At 32.6% G+C, this 16,542-nt stretch overlaps 1 protein-coding gene across 1 annotated transcript; it reads left to right on the top strand.

Annotated features, from left to right (window-relative positions):
* The first annotated feature begins 12,092 nt into the window (after nucleotides 1-12,092).
* LOC125203125 (floricaula protein-like) lies at nucleotides 12,093-15,679 on the top strand. The gene is made up of 3 exons (XM_048101414.2): nucleotides 12,093-12,557; nucleotides 13,057-13,418; nucleotides 15,226-15,679. The coding sequence occupies exons 1-3, from the start codon at nucleotides 12,149-12,151 to the stop codon at nucleotides 15,595-15,597; spliced, it is 1,143 nt and encodes a 380-aa protein (XP_047957371.1). The 5' UTR covers nucleotides 12,093-12,148; the 3' UTR covers nucleotides 15,598-15,679.
* Nucleotides 15,680-16,542: the final 863 nt, after the last annotated feature.

The following is a 16,542-nucleotide window of genomic DNA, read 5'->3' as shown; positions in this document are numbered from 1 at the left end:
AACCGGTACCGGAACCGGAATTGAAAAATCCGGTTCCGGTTCCTCAATTAACCGGCCGGTTCCGGTTCCGATTCCAGTTAACCGAGAACCGGAGAACCGTTTAAGCACCCCTAGTTGACATCCTTGCATTACATTAGGTCCAATTTATTTTGAAAGACATATTTTAAAATAAGTTTTGTACTTTGAATTTCTGAATTTTGGAAAATGTGATGCTTCTTTATTGTCTTGATTGAATTTGTAGAAATATTAGGTCAAAATATTCAAGAGGAACGAGCATACTTAGAATGTACTGTAATAAACAAATCAAATCCTAGTGAGATACAATTGTAAAATTAATAATTTTTAAGTTGATATAAAAATAGTAAACAATTGTTAACAGTAGTCTGAGCCTCCCGGTATTATAGTCTTGGCTTTGCACAGTGGCGTATCCAAGATTTTTAATCTGGGGGTGCAAAAATTAATTATGACTTAAATTTTAAATTTTGTCTAATTTTTTGTTTTCTTTGTTAAATTTTTTCAATTGTTCTATTTTTCTAAAATTAAAATATTTTTCTTTATTTTTGTCTTTTTATCAAAAAACTTAATTTTAAATAAAAAAACAAATAAATTTATAGTATCACGTAACTTACACATTTGGAATGTATATATGGGTGTGAATATAATGATTAAAGCAAAGTTGAATTTTAGTAGTATTTAATATAGATTAAAGCAAAGTCAAGTTTGGAGAAGAAGCTCAAGAAATATATATATGGGTGTGAATATAATGATTAAAGCAAAGTTGAATTTTAGTAGTATTTAATATAGATTAAAGCAAAGTCAAGTTTGGAGAAGAAGCTCAAGAAAACTCGAACCCAGGTCTCTGGCACAAAGAAAGAGCAAATTTACCGCCAGGCTACCGGTGGATTATATAAAAATATGACTACAGATAGTATTAAGTAACAAACTTTTGGTGCATACGCCACTGGCTTTGCGCAAACAAAACTTGAAGCATTGATCATATATGTTGAGCATTTAAATACTTGAGTGAACTACAAAAATGTTCTCTGGACTATGGGTTTATCTCGCCCATAGTCCCTGGACTTTAAAAATATCGCCAGTAGTCCCTGGACTAAGGGTTTATCTCGAAATTGGTCCTTTTGACTTTTTTTGGTACGAAAATACCCTTTGATATTATTTTGGGGGGTTTGGGCAATTTGGTCTTTTTACACTTTTAACATTTTAAATCTGATATTATTTCAGCTATGTACTAACTTTGATATTATTTCAAATTTATCATCCTTTTTTTCCTTTTGTCATCATTCACTTTGTTTCTTTATTTCAATATTAGATTTAATTTTACAAAATTTTAAATTTTAATTTTTAAATATTAATAAATCTTTTTAATTATAAAAAATATTAAATAGCAAAAATTAATAGTTATAATCAATATTTGATAGTGTATAGTACTATGTAATCAATAAGGCATGACAACGCGTTAGTTTTAATCAATATTTAATACAGTAGCTTTAATTATAAATAGATTATATAACACAATTTATTCTGAAATAAATATGCATCTAATGTAAGACTAATATAATTTTCATTTATTAATTTGAAAACAATCAAAATTTACTGGAAAATTTCAACAAAAATACTCCTATATAAAATTTTTAGTAAGATCAAATTTTTAGTCAACTTCATAATATTTAATCACAAGCAATTATAACAACCGAACAGAGGCTAAATAGAATAACTCTTATTTTTCCATCATGATTAATATTATTTTTCTGTACTTCTTCAATTCAATTGAATATTATATTAAATAATAAAAATTAATAGTTTTAATCAATATTTATAGTGTCCATGAATTAATAGTTTTCATTAAAAAAATTTATTGATATTTAAAATCTAAATATTAAATTTAGTTTTATAAAATTAAATCTAATATTGAAATAAAAAAATAAATAAATTCAGTGAAGGATAACAAAATGGAAGAAGAATGATAATTTTGTAATAATATCAAAGTTAGTACATAACTAAGATAATATCAGATTTAAAATGTAAAAGAGTAAAAAGACCAAATTGCCCAAACCCCCCAAAATAATATCAAAAGGTATTTTCGTACCAAAAAAAGCCAAAAGGACCAATTTCGAGATAAACCCTTAGTCCAGAGACTACTGACGATATTTTTAAAGTTCAGGGACTATGGGCGAGATAAACCCATAGTCCAGGGACCATTTTTGTAGCTCTAAATACTTTCATGACCCAAAGAGTTTTTCAAGAGAAGGTGAAGGAAATCAAGTTGGATGCTTTCATGACCCAAAGCATTTTTTCATATATTACGTTAGTTTATAGAACTGGAGGTGGGTTGATGATTAGTTTTTGACATGATTTCTGTTGTTGATAATGACCTTTTTACCCTTTTCATGTTAATGGTTTGATCGTGTGTATAGTGCATGATTAATTGATTGATCATAATCAGTTGTGTTAGTTTGAGATAATGGAGACAATAAACACTTAAGAAATAAGTTTTTCTTTTTTTTTTTTTTTTAATTTGATCATCTTTATTTATATATATATATATATATATATATATATATATATATATAGGGGCATGTTAGGGTGCCACCACCCCTTAAAATAACACCATACCACCATTCCTAGCCAATCATTTGTACACGTGGACGAATAATAAGCTGCCACGTGGCAAAAAAAAAAGAACAACCCCCAAAAAAGACGGGCAGCAATCTGCTGGCCTTTAAACAGCAATTTTTCTTGAACAGCAATATCCAACACGTTAGACAACCCTAAACCCTAAACCCTAAACCCTTGCTGTGTAGCGTTTATAATATTGCTGTATAAGCGTTGTCACGTTGTCATTTTAAGGGTGGTTGTCATTTTAACACAAACCTATATATATATATATATATATATATATAGGGAGATGATCAAAATAAGAATGCATTTAAATCAAGAAATGCAGCCCAAATCTTGGCCCTAGGATTAGATGATCTAATGGTCAATAATTAACCTAAAACACGAAAGGTCATAATTAAGTATTTTTAGGTCATATTATAAGATTTGGGTTTATGTCATGTTAAGAACATTTTAGGTCATGCTTTGTTAGCATGACCTAAAAATAAACTAACTATGACATAAAAATGCCCTACGTATGACTTTGTTCTGCGTTTCTGTATTTAAATGTAGTCTTTATAGATCAAAACCCTATATATATATATATATAGGGATGTGATCAAATGCAAACCGCATATCTAATACAAACTCAAAACTTTAATCCCAACCATTAATTATAACAGATTTGTGGTTAATATTGCGTAGAATTTTCATCTCAACAAGAGCATATATTTTATCAACAGAGGGTATTTTTGTAAGCTAAGTTTCTGAACGGTTCTTGCGTTCCTAATTTCTCTCCCAACTTCCAAAACTGAAAATATTCTCATCTTCGATTCAACAAAAAATCTACACGTTTTAGAATCAATACGGTTTCAACAACATATTCAAATCAACAGAACAAAAGAATCAACGCAAAAAATCACCAACAGCAGGACAAAAGAATGAACCAAATTTCAGCGCAAAAAATCAACACAGATTTCAGAATTCAGCAACACGATCGATTCAACACAAATTCAACAAAAAATCAACACATGTTTTAGAATCAATACGATTTCAACAAAATATTAATATCAGCAGAACAAAAGAATCAACGCAATTTCAACGCGAAAAATCACCAACAGCAGAACAAGAGAATCAACGAAATTTCAGCGCAAAGTATCAAAATAGATTTCAGAATTCAACAAAAAAGCAACACGATCAATTCAACACAAATTCAACAAAAAATCTTCATAAAATTAACACAGATTTTAGAATCAACATAGAATCAACACAACTTCAACACAAAATTCAACGTCAACAAAGAATCAACGCAATTACACTGCAAAATTCAAGCAATTTTTTTATGAAAAGGCGAAAAGTTGGAATGAGGGGGAGTAATTGAAATGGTTTAATAACGTGAATAGTGGAAGAGAGAGAACGACGAAATTGGGATTACACAATTATTCTATAATTAAATGATTCACCATATTATGAAAGTGTCTAATATACCCTCTGTTGATAGATTCATAGAAGTTATTGAAATTTTAATCTGGAAACATAATAACCATTGATCCATAATAATTAGTGGCTAGGATTAAAGTTTTGAGTTTGTATTAGATATATGGTTTTCATTATATCACTACCCTATATATATATATATATATATATATAAATGAGTTGCTCACCTTCTTAAACCTCATGAAAGACTATAAAAAAATATATAGACGAGACATGATTATTATCAAGTAGACATGTGATGAAAAAGTAAATGGTGAAGCTTGTCGAAATTTACATATATTAAAGTAGGGTATTGATAAAATGCAAACTTATATATTTTACAAACTCAAAACTCCTCAACACAACTTCAACACAGTTTCAATATAATATCAACACAGTGTAAAATTTCAAGATTTTAATGTCAACACAGTATTAACACAATATCAACACAACATCAATCATTGACTACCGTTGAAATTCTATTGACATTTTCCTGTTGATGCTTTTTTGTGATATGTTGACATTTTTCAATGGTCCAGAGCATAGTTTTGAGTTTGCACAATATTTAGAGTTTTCATTTGATCACATCCCTATTAAAGTAAAAAGTAAGTAATTAAGAAGACACTTACGACACCGACCTTGAAGATTTTGTACAGATTTTAAATTGTTTTAGTATTTCATCTGGTTCCATTAAAGATGACCTACTATCTTTTTTGATTTGTCCCAAGCAAGATGTCCTATTACTAAAAATAAAAACATTTATCTCTACTTTATTTGATCCCTATTACTTTATTTTCTCAACTCAACACACAAAATTAATCTACATAAAATCTTGCCCGTAGAAGATTTTATCTTCCTTGGGACCGAAAGAGTATGTTATAAGTAGTTATCCTACTAGGATCTTTGATTTTTTGTTACAACAATTTAACGATTAACTTACTGATTTTTCATTACAACAAGCCGTTTCTTTAAACATGAAAATTAAGAACTAAAATATTTAGTGACTTCGGTAAATTGAGAATAAAGTAGAAATACAAAATAAATAACTAAAGAAATAAAAAAATAGGAGAGAATAAATAATTAGAGATATTAAATGGGTTGAATTTTGGAATAAAAGTAAATAACTCTTGTAATAAGACAACCAAAGAATGAATATGACTAAATTATAATGAGGCGATTCAAAAATAAATACGACTCAACTGTAACGAAACAGAGAAAATAATACTTCATCAGTTTCCTAAAAATATAATTTTATTCTTTTTTAGTCCGTTTCCTAAAAATAGAAACTCTTCATTTCAGAAAATGGACCTCACAGTCCACTAACATTAATTATACTACTTTTTCTCTTTCTCTCTTTTATTTTACCCATTTTAATTTTCTCTCTTCTTGTTTCCAAAGTTTTTATATTTTAGGAAATGGAGGGAGAAGTACTGAAATGGATAATATGACAAACAACAAAATAGATGCAGTTGTGAGCTGTTAAATCAATTAATCTTTTAATGCAGTGGATGCAAAAGACCGTTATCATAATTAAGTTGCCTAGCTTGACCCTTCTTGTTTAAGGATAATCTGCCCTGCAAAAGCTGTATTCTAATTGCTCTACACTTATGTAAAAGTTAAATCTATCTTGGCCTCTAATACAGTGCAGGCTTCAGATATTCTTTAGCTTTTGCATTCACACTTTCAATTGGCTGGAAAGGACAAATAAACACTACACACACATACATATATTATTGATCATATACATTCACATCAAAATCAGTTTTTATCAATCAGTACTAACTTACTAACCATGTTTTTTTTATAGAAATTTATAGATTTTCATTATAATAATCTCAATGCAAAATTCAATTGTCTTGTCTATACTGGTTTATTTATTAACACATTGAATTTCTTTTTGTTTGCTTCTCTTTAGGTGAAAACAAAAAAGTAGGAAAATGAAGGAGGGTGAAGAGAGAAGGGTTGGGGCCAGTCCTTGGCTGCTTATTTTCCATTGTTTGGTTGATAACATATGACAAATCTGACTATCTTTTGCACTTTGTCTGCTTTCACGTTGCCAAGGAAGAGTAAATCTTAAATGTCCCTTATCTATAACATACGTGTATAGTCCCCACTTCCTTCTTTACTTATTGCAACTCTACTCCTCCGAACCAAAACCAACTGCGCTGCCCCTGCTGACTCATCATCTACTTCTTCTTTACTTCTTTTCATACAAATCAAGGTTAATTTTAACTGAATCAAATTGAAATTTCGGTTGAGTTTTAATCTTGATCTTGTTTTAACTTGATGACATTTGATACGTGAATTAAATTAAAACGTGTATTATTATAGCTTCGTTGGAACATATTAAATGGGCAAAATTATCTAAAATTGAGCATGCTTGTCAAAAACGTAATATGTTTTAAAAAACATTGAATTTACTTTTATCATAACGTTGAGTGTATCATTATATTGCAAGCATATTAGGCTCCATGATAAATAAAGGTGGTTGGCATATCTCACCGTACACCAAAACTCATTTTTGGTATAGATAATTTCTCTAACCATATACTAAACTCAAACCCATTTTTGGATTTTTCAAAATGGAATAACATCAAATATGGTGTTTACTCCAAAATTTTGTTAGAGAAATACTAAAAAATGGTGTAAATTTAAAGATGGTGTAAATAGTTGGAGTAAAACTACTTTTTAATATGACATATACTCAAAAATAGGTTTGAATTTAGCGTAGATGGTTGGAGATGACCTTAAAATTTTAAAATACACTTCACCGCAGCACTAGATCACAACTACTCCCTCCGTAGCAATCAATATCTCCATCTTTCATTTTTAATTTATATATACTAAAATATTCATTTACTATACTTGAAAATAAATTCACCTTCCATTTTCTTTATTAAAATATTTAACTACTTTTTGGTTTCTATTTACTTTATCTAACAACTTTTTCTAAAATTTCATGCCACTGAGAAAATACTGAGTGGAACTGGACTATATATTTATATCCATTCCTCCATAACAGAAATGCATTTACCATAGATTTTGTCAATCTAAAGGCTGGAAATGCATCTACTTTATAGATGAATAGAGGTTTTAGGTCCAAATCTCATATTCAGAATTTTGTTATTTCTTTCGTCCTTCGTTGTGTGTTTCATTTTTTGATTTTGGCACGTCGCATATTAATTGTCTCATTTTTGATAGAGGACGCACATTCCACTATTTCATTTCCACTCACACTTTATTATAAAACTAATATATAAAAGTAGGATTCACATTTCTTTAATTTTTTCGACCCACTTTCTATTACTCTCTCTGTCCCATTTAAGATGACCCCTTTTGTTTTTCGCATGTATTTTGGAAAAATCATAATAAATAGTTAATGTGGGGGAAAAGTAAAGTAAGAGAGGAAATAATGTATACGTGATGTACTTTTTATTAGCACTAAAAATACCTGCAAGTATATATGGTAGATCTAGTATAGCTAAAGGTCTCAGTACCGCGATATCGAACACGGGGAATATAATTGCAACTGGCTATTATTTACTAAGCGTCAAATACTATCTAGAGAAACAAGAGAAATTTGGATTTTTGAAAATAAAAGCAAGTAAACAACTAATTGCAATTAAATCACAAAGATAAAGTATGAGAGATAAGAGAATTCTAGGGATGTGCGTTCACAATTATGGTTATACAAATTCCAACTACAATACCATAGCACAGTTTATACTTTGAAAGGACGAGTCACCTAGCTTATGCTCATGCGATGCAAACGTTGATTACTAACATTAAGGTTGTCAATCCTAACACGTAACTCCATAAAGCTCCTAAGACCCTTAAAAAGTTCTCACTCTCAATTAACAGTGCCGTTTTAAAGGAAGCTAATTGTAATGTCTACTAAGTAGACCTAACTCGCTAGAACTCTCTCACAGTTACGAAGCAAGTTATATTAGATCAGCACAAAATGTGTCACTCAAATGTGTAGCGTCAAGATTAACTTAGGGAAGAAACAAAGTAAAAACAAAACGGATATTAAATAGAAAAATGAACTGTATAAACCAATAAAAGTTACTAACACATCCAAAGAATCCTATGAATTTAGTTAGATAGAATTGAATAAGCTAAAAACATAGATTGAATTGAAGACAAAATAAACATAAGTGCTAAAACAAATAAAACCCAAAGATTGAATCCTTGTATCTCTTTGATGATCTCTTGCTTCTTTCTCCAACCCATTGCACATTGAAGAACTCTCAAATTTATGCTATGGAAGTAATTGGCAAAAAGAAGATGAAAGATTAGGGTTAGAGGAGGAGCTATGAAAGCTCCCCTTTTTGGGGCTATGGAAGGGTGAATTCTATGAATTAGGTAATGGGGTAAATATAGGCTTGAGAAGGAATTAAATTTTCGTTCCCTATAGTAGAAGGAAAAGATTTGGCTTCACAAGGTAATATCTTCTTTCATTCTTTAAATTTCTGCCACCACTCTGCACTTGACAGTTTTGCGCGATTTTGGTAGAACGACCATAACTTTCTCCACAGAACTCCGATTGAGATGATCTTGCGCGAAACTCTTTCGAAGACGAAGAGAATGACATATAGAACACTCTGATCGGACCTCAAGATCGCCGGCAAATTGAGTTTGAACACAGCTATCTTGGGCTGCATTTTTGTGGCGGGCCGCACCTTGGTCGGAGGTCGCCGCACGTTAATCAGAAGCTTCTGACTCTTTTGTGGTGGTCTCCACGCACTCCCCGGCAGTCTGTGAGCTCCGGTGGTCGCCGGAAGTGTTGCGGCGGGTCGCCGGACGCCACCTGAAGCTCCAAATTTCGAGATTTCGCGTTTTGACTCCCTTTTCGGTTCAAATATGCACATTTCTCACAAAACACGTAAAAATAACAAAATAGATAAAATATGCAAATAAAGGACATGTAATGCAACTTTGACATTAAAAACGGACCAAATAATAACCTTAAAACAGTGCAAAATCCGAGCGTATCAAGAAGAGACATTCTGCTACATTATTCTCTCTCTTATTTTACTTTCCATCTACTATAATTACTCCCTTAGTCCCATAATAATTGTCACTCTTATTATGGCACGAGTTTTAAGAAATGTAAAGAAAAGTTGGTTGGAAAAGTTAGTGGAATATGAGAACAACTTTTTTATATTAGTTTTATAATAAAAAGTGAGTGAAGTGAGTTAGTGGAATGTGAGACCTACTTAACATTTATGGTAAAAATTAAATATGACAATTATTGTCGGACGGAACGAAATGGAAAAGAGTGTCAATTATTGTGGGACGGAGGGAGTATTTATAATGATTTTTTCAAAACACATGCGGAAAACGAAAGAGATCATTTTAACTGGGATGAAGGAAGTACATTTCTTTAAACATGTCTGGTCAAAGTGAGACATGTATTAAGGGAGGGAAAGAGTATTGTTTTCTAGTGCAGTTAAATTGGTGGAGAATAATTGATTTTATACTTTCATAGTTTTAGTAAAATGTTCTTACATTTGGACAAATATTAGATATGCTTTTATTTTAAATTGGACAATAGGATATACTCTCTCCGTATTAAAAAAATAGAAACATCTGAAATGACACAGGTTTTAATGCACAATTGATAAAATAAGTGAGAAGAATTGGTAAAGTAAGAAAGATGAAAAAAAAAATAAGTAAAATAAGAGCGAGAAAGAGAAAAAATAGTCAAGGTAGAATTAGTGGATTGTGAGGTCCATGTACTAAAATAGAAAGATTCTAAAGTTTCTATTTTTAAGGAACGACCTAAAATGACTATAGTTGCTATTTTTAAAAAATGGAAGGAGTATTTTTAATATTAACTAACTTAATATGCATACATATAATTACTAGCCTAATAAAGTTACTAAATTTACCATTAGTTAACTATAAGTAATGAAATTTCAGAACTCATTGCCACTGCTTTGAACCTAAAAATTGCATTCATCCAAAAAAAAATGCATCCTCTTAGAATTTATTATACTCCCTTAGTTCTAAAAAATTAGACAATATTTAAAATATCATGAATTATAATGCATAATTGGTAAAATAAGAGAAATATAGAAAGAAAAAGTGATTGAAGTATCGTTAGTGAAATATGAGACCGATCTCATTAGTAAGAAAAAATTTCCTTAAATATAATTAGTCTATTTTTAAGAAACATCCCAAAATGGTAACGTATTCTATGTTTAGAGGACAATTGAAGTAAACAGCATATTGATCATTGCATTATATAATTTTTTTTTTGTTTTGTGAATACACATTTAAAATAGTCGTTTTGTCCTATTAAAATGAAACATTTCTGAAATTAAAAATAATATTATTTCTTCTTTTTCATCTCTTTTATTTTATTATCTTTTTCATTAATTTAAGAAACAAACTACATAAACTCTCGTGCTTGAAAGTAACTACTGTTTTATTTTTTATAAGACGGGGAAGTATGATCGCTACTCCAATAAAATACTCCCTCTGTCCTACTAGAAATGAAACGTTTTCCTTTTTGGGTTGTCCCATTAAAAATGAAACGTTTCTTAAAATAGAAATAACTTTATCTCTACTTTTCCTCTCTCTTACTTCACTCTCTCTTCTTTAACTCACAAAACAACACTACATAAAATCCTGTGCCTAAAAACAAATGTTTCATATTTATTGGGACGGAGGGGAGGGAGTATAGAATTGGTGACACATTTTCAAATAGGATCCCAGTATAGCTGAGCAACTTCGTAGTGATGCTCTACAAGTAATATAAATAATAAAATGTTTAATTAATTAAATACCCACATTATAAAATTTGAAGGACATCAATTGAATTTATTTAAATTTAAAGGGAGAAGGATTAGCAAAAGTGACAACACAAAAGATGGATTGACCAAGACCAAGTACATGATTGATGTCATGAGATGATAGAGAAATGGAAGCATCATTAAATTAGAGAGCATGGAATAATTGCAGCAAGGACAATTTTTCTTATAGTATACAGTTGGAAACATTGAATCACACTTTTCAACAGACGACAGAACCCTTCAGAGGAAGCCAATACAACAGTGCCCACTGCTACACTACAGTGTTTCTTCTCAACCCACGTACAACACCCACATTGCTATTCTGTTATTCCCTACTTGATGCATTTCCCTATACTACGAAAACCCAAACTTTACAAAAACTATTCAAATATCCTTACTAATTTTAACATCTCTCTATGTTTTTTTTAATTGAGACAATTCTTTTATGCACATTTGTTAAGAATAGTGTGTTAATTAGATGGTGAATAAAATAAGAGAAAATAAAGTAAAAGAGAATAAAGTAAGAGATGTGAAGAAAGAATAAAGTAAGATAAATTGTTACTTATTTCTAAAAATAAAAATGATTCAGTTATCTTAGAACTTTTCAAAATAGAAAAACGACTCAGTTAATAAGGAACAAATGAGTATTTGCATAATATTGCTACTATCATTGATTTTCTACTTGAAACACTATTCTTAGTCTTCTAACTCACTCTCTCGTGACGGACAAAGAGAGGGGCGCCAACTATAGCAATGTTAAACACATGCAAAATGATATTTCAACAAGGTATCACACCATACCAAAAAATCCTCGTATTTTCAGTATCTTTTCGGTACAACAGGCCCGGTATATCAATTTTTTCGATATACTTCACCACCCCTAGCTTTAGATGTAAAGTGTGTATTCTCTTGCCTTTGCTTAAGCTTGGGTTTCCTGACAATAAATAGCTTTAGCAATTGCCATTGGGCCTGAGACTGAGTGCCATTGCTCCCCTGGTCCTAGTGGTAACACACATTAATATATATGCTTAAGCATGTCACATGCATTTGACCACATTTTAAATGGACGTCTAGACATTAATTGCTAATATAGAAAATATAGAAAGATATAAAAAAAAAAGTAGTACAAAATAAAAGGAAAGCTCTTAATCTTTAAAAGGGAAGCCTTCTCCCCAACCACAAACCTCCAACTATAACTATCACTATTCACTACCAAACAAATCTATTCTCTTCTATTCTACTATAGTTGGAGGCAAAAAATGGATCCTGATGCCTTCTCCGCGAGCTTGTTCAAATGGGACCCTCGGGCCGGCCTCGCACCCCCGAACCGGCTCCTGGAGGCGGTGGTCCCCCCTCCGATGCGGCCGCGGGAGCTGGGCGGGCTGGAGGAGCTTTTCCAAGCTTACGGGATAAGGTATTTCACGGCGGCTAAGATAGCCGAGCTGGGTTTCACGGTGAACACGCTTGTGGACATGAGGGATGAGGAGCTTGATGAGATGATGAACAGCCTCTGCCAGATTTTCCGGTGGGACTTGCTCGTCGGGGAGAGGTACGGCATCCGCGCCGCTGTCAGGGCCGAGCGCCGCCGCCTCGAAGAGGAGGACGCGCGCCGCCGCCACCTCCTCTCGGGCGACGCGTCGCACGCTCTCGACGCACTTTCGCAAGAAGGTTAGTTTCTACTAACTCTTTTTTATCGAGCGGGCGCAGAAAAAAATATCGGTTACTCTTATTAATTTTAGGCATTGATTTTGAAAAATTCTTAGTAATTTCCAAGAAATTGATTTTATGTTGCATGAGCATGAAATAAGAATAAGATAATGTGCTTGTGTGTTGCTGGTGGGAGAGTAAGAATAAGTGTTGCTGGTGGGAGAGTTCGAGTCTTTAAATTTAAATTTATTTATCTATAAAAAAATAATAATTTTACTTTCCACAGATATAAAAACATCTTTCTTTTTCGTCAATTTCATAAAATTATCTCATTTTTATTTATGAAATTTTTTCTCAAAATCATTACTCATATGTACCATTAGGGTTTACCATTAAACACTAATAATAATTTCTATTTAACTTTACCAATTATGCATAATTCCTGTGCGTGCTGTCTCAAATGTCCTTATATTTTAGTTTATATAGATGAATTAATTATGGAAGAAATAATTGTGTGTAGGGTTGTCGGAGGAGCCGGTGCAGCAGGAGAAGGAGGCGGCGGGGAGTGGCGGGGGAGGTGTGTGGGAGATGGTGGTGGCGAACGGGAGGAAGCAGAGGCGGAGGAAGAGTTGCAAGGGGAGGTCGAGGATGGCGTCGATGGAGGAGGATGAGGAGGAGGACGAGGACGAGGAGGAGACGGAGGAGGGCGGGGGGAATGAGAGGCAGAGGGAGCACCCGTTTATCGTGACGGAGCCGGGCGAGGTGGCGCGTGGGAAGAAGAACGGCCTCGATTATCTATTCCATTTGTATGAGCAATGCCGCGATTTCTTGATCCAAGTCCAAAACATAGCCAAGGAGAGAGGAGAAAAATGTCCCACCAAGGTAACTATTACCAACTTCCTTTTAATTCAAATTCAAATGCTATCCTTCATTGCATATATCTAACTATTTATCACAAACTATATTCTATTTCAAGACATGTGAGTTAATAGACTGTTATCACTGTCGTTTCTTTTATTGACTATACATACGGCTTTATTCACCTTTCTACCAAGGCTAGTTTCAAATAGTATATCTATAAGGTACTAAGGCTAGGGGGAGTATCAAATAGTTTTGGTTTTCAAATTGACGAAGACGAGCAAGTTTGGTAAGATTTTGGTCAATCCCGCAATTTTAATAAAAAGTTAATTATATATTCTCTCCGTCTCAACTAAGTGAGTAAAAATTTTTAGGTAAGCAGAATAAGGAATTGTGTTGAAAAAAAGAGGAATAAAAAAAGTAAAAGTAGGTGATGTAATCAAGTTGGTTGAATGCTTTATTTTTTGTCAAAAAATGGAAATGACTCTAGCTAGTTGGGACGAATGGAGTAATAATTTTAACATTTTCACTTGTTTAATATAATTGATTTGATTTGTTGGGGAATTATGTACGATTGAAATCTATGATTTTCTTATAAATTTATATATCAAGCCACTGATTAAATTAAAGTTTTTTGGCTTCAAAATAATCTAAGTACATAATTTCCCTCCAATCTAAATTAATGGGACACGTGAGAAATAGTAGTATGAAATTTCATGCTTATGCAATTTTGCACTATATAATAAACGAAATAGTATGAAAGAATATTAGGATGGTGGAAAATGTATAATATATTGGGAATAAAAAGGAATATGGAGTGAGAAGGAAAGAAGAGAAATAAATTTTGGAAGTATTGAGAGAGTTGGGCTGCAGAAGCAGGTGTCGAGATGAGAACTCGACAGCTTGCGTACGGAACTGCTGCTGGGCCTCTCTGCATCAAAAATAAAAGAGGGGCCCAAACAATAATCAATGCACATCATTCCACATAAAACAAATAAGTGACACCTGTTTTTCTTGGTCCAAACAAAATCATAATCTTTCATTGCTTCAAAACTCTCCCTCTCACTTGTGATCTTTTTTCTCTGTTTAGTTGTCAAATCCAGGGAGGCTGGAATCTTTTTGTTTGTTTGTTGCTCCTCAGCTGACTATGATTTCACTGACGTAGGACAAAATTAATATACCTGCTGTCATTTTAGTACGAGAAAAAAACATGTCATGCTTGGTGCACTATATCTACGAGACTATGTCTATATGTACAAACAAATGCATGCACGTTTCTAGGGGTATACTGTCGAAATTGAAAACATACAAAGTATAATTTTATCAATTTGTGGTTTTAAATATTAATTATGATAAACTACTTAAGTTTTAATGTTAAAAGATCTGTACTAACTATCTCTCATGCTCAATATCCATATTTTCTTTTAGGTTTGTTTAACCCAAGATGTTCACTTTCGTATTTGGAAATAAATTAATCTTTTTTATCTCTTTATTAAATTATTATATCACCTTTTTCACTCTACTTTATCATATTCAACAACTCCATCTAAAATCTTACGCTATTCAAAAATTTGGACATCTTGAATGAGACAGGGACATAGATAGTATGTAGCATTATAAAAAAAAAATAGAACATATTAATGATGATATAAGATACTAGAGCATGTGGCTACAAGAAGCAAACTATCTCATGTAATTGTAAGTCCTAATTTTGGTGTTGTTTAAATTGAGCTATTTGATATTCTCTCTGTCTTGGATAAGATGACACATTTCTTAGTCGGCACAAGATTTTAGGAATTGTTGATTAATATAGTTAATGTGACCTACATAGGTGACGAACCAAGTGTTCCGGTACGCGAAGAAGGCGGGAGCCAACTACATCAACAAGCCGAAGATGCGGCACTACGTCCACTGCTATGCGCTGCACTGCCTCGATGAGGAGACGTCGAACGCGCTACGACGCGCGTTCAAGGAGCGCGGGGAGAACGTGGGCGCGTGGAGGCAAGCGTGTTACAAGCCGTTGGTTACGGTTGCATCTAGGCAGGGATGGGACATTGACGCGATCTTCAACGCCCATCCCCGCCTCTCCATTTGGTACGTCCCCACCAAGCTCCGCCAGCTCTGCCACGCCGAGCGGAGCAGCACCGCCGCATCCAGCTCAATCACCGCCGCCGCCGCCGGGGTCGATCACCTCCCTTTTTAGTCTTGTCCAATTTGTGCTTGAACTAACTTGACCTATGCTTTTGATTATGTTAGTTTTTATTAGTAATGTCTTGGTTACATTATTCTGTCTAATGGGATTTTCTTGCATCATGCTGCCATTTTCAAAGAGAGCTGATGGTTAAATAGTGGAATTAACTAAAATTAATCAGATCGAAATTAATTAGCCTCAAATTTACATTGTAAAGAATTGAAATTCTGTGGACTATAGTGATTGTTAGTTGGTTACAATTTCAACTAATAGTGCCTAATTAACTGTAACAAGACTAACAAAGTGAACTTCTTCAAGGAAACAATTGATATCATAAATGTTGAATCTTTATGTACATTGGCCAACAACAAAATTGTTATGGATTTCTCCTTTCTAAAGTAAATACATATGAATCAAATTATGTGGACTATAAATTGAACATATGCAGTTAAGGAAAATAAACTCTATGATCATCTACTACAAATCTAATTAACTAAAAACCCTTCTAGCTAGAGGTGCATTTTGTTGAGATAGAAATTGTGCATCACCACTCTCTGTCTCAGATCCATGGCTCCATTCCTCTGTTGATGAGTCAGTAGTATACTCATATTCAACATTTCACTTCTAATTTTATTGAAATAATATTGTAGTTTGCAACAACAAAAAAAGACATGGATTTGTGCATGGGTGGATAATTCATAAAGTTTGAAGCGTCACGATTTAATATTCCAATATGAAAGTAATGGGACAAACCGAAATTGGACCAAACTTAGTGATCTAATTCACAACCGTCCCTTTAAAATTTTAGGTAAAATTAATTAGTAAATAATGTAATTGCATTTTAATATAAAATTATTTTTTTGTTAAGTAAAATTAACTGAAATTTGCATGGGACTACAAAAATGATAATACTATCAATCTAAGATCACCAAATTTTTTGGTGTGTCATTATCTGAA

Source organism: Salvia hispanica, chromosome 6, assembly GCF_029641045.1.
Source record: "Salvia hispanica isolate PSC_SH4W2 chromosome 6, Shi_PSC_v1, whole genome shotgun sequence".
NCBI classification, from domain to species: Eukaryota; Viridiplantae; Streptophyta; class Magnoliopsida; order Lamiales; family Lamiaceae; genus Salvia; species Salvia hispanica.
Note: the sequence above shows the minus strand (reverse complement) of the source record. Positions and strands in the feature narration are given on the sequence as shown.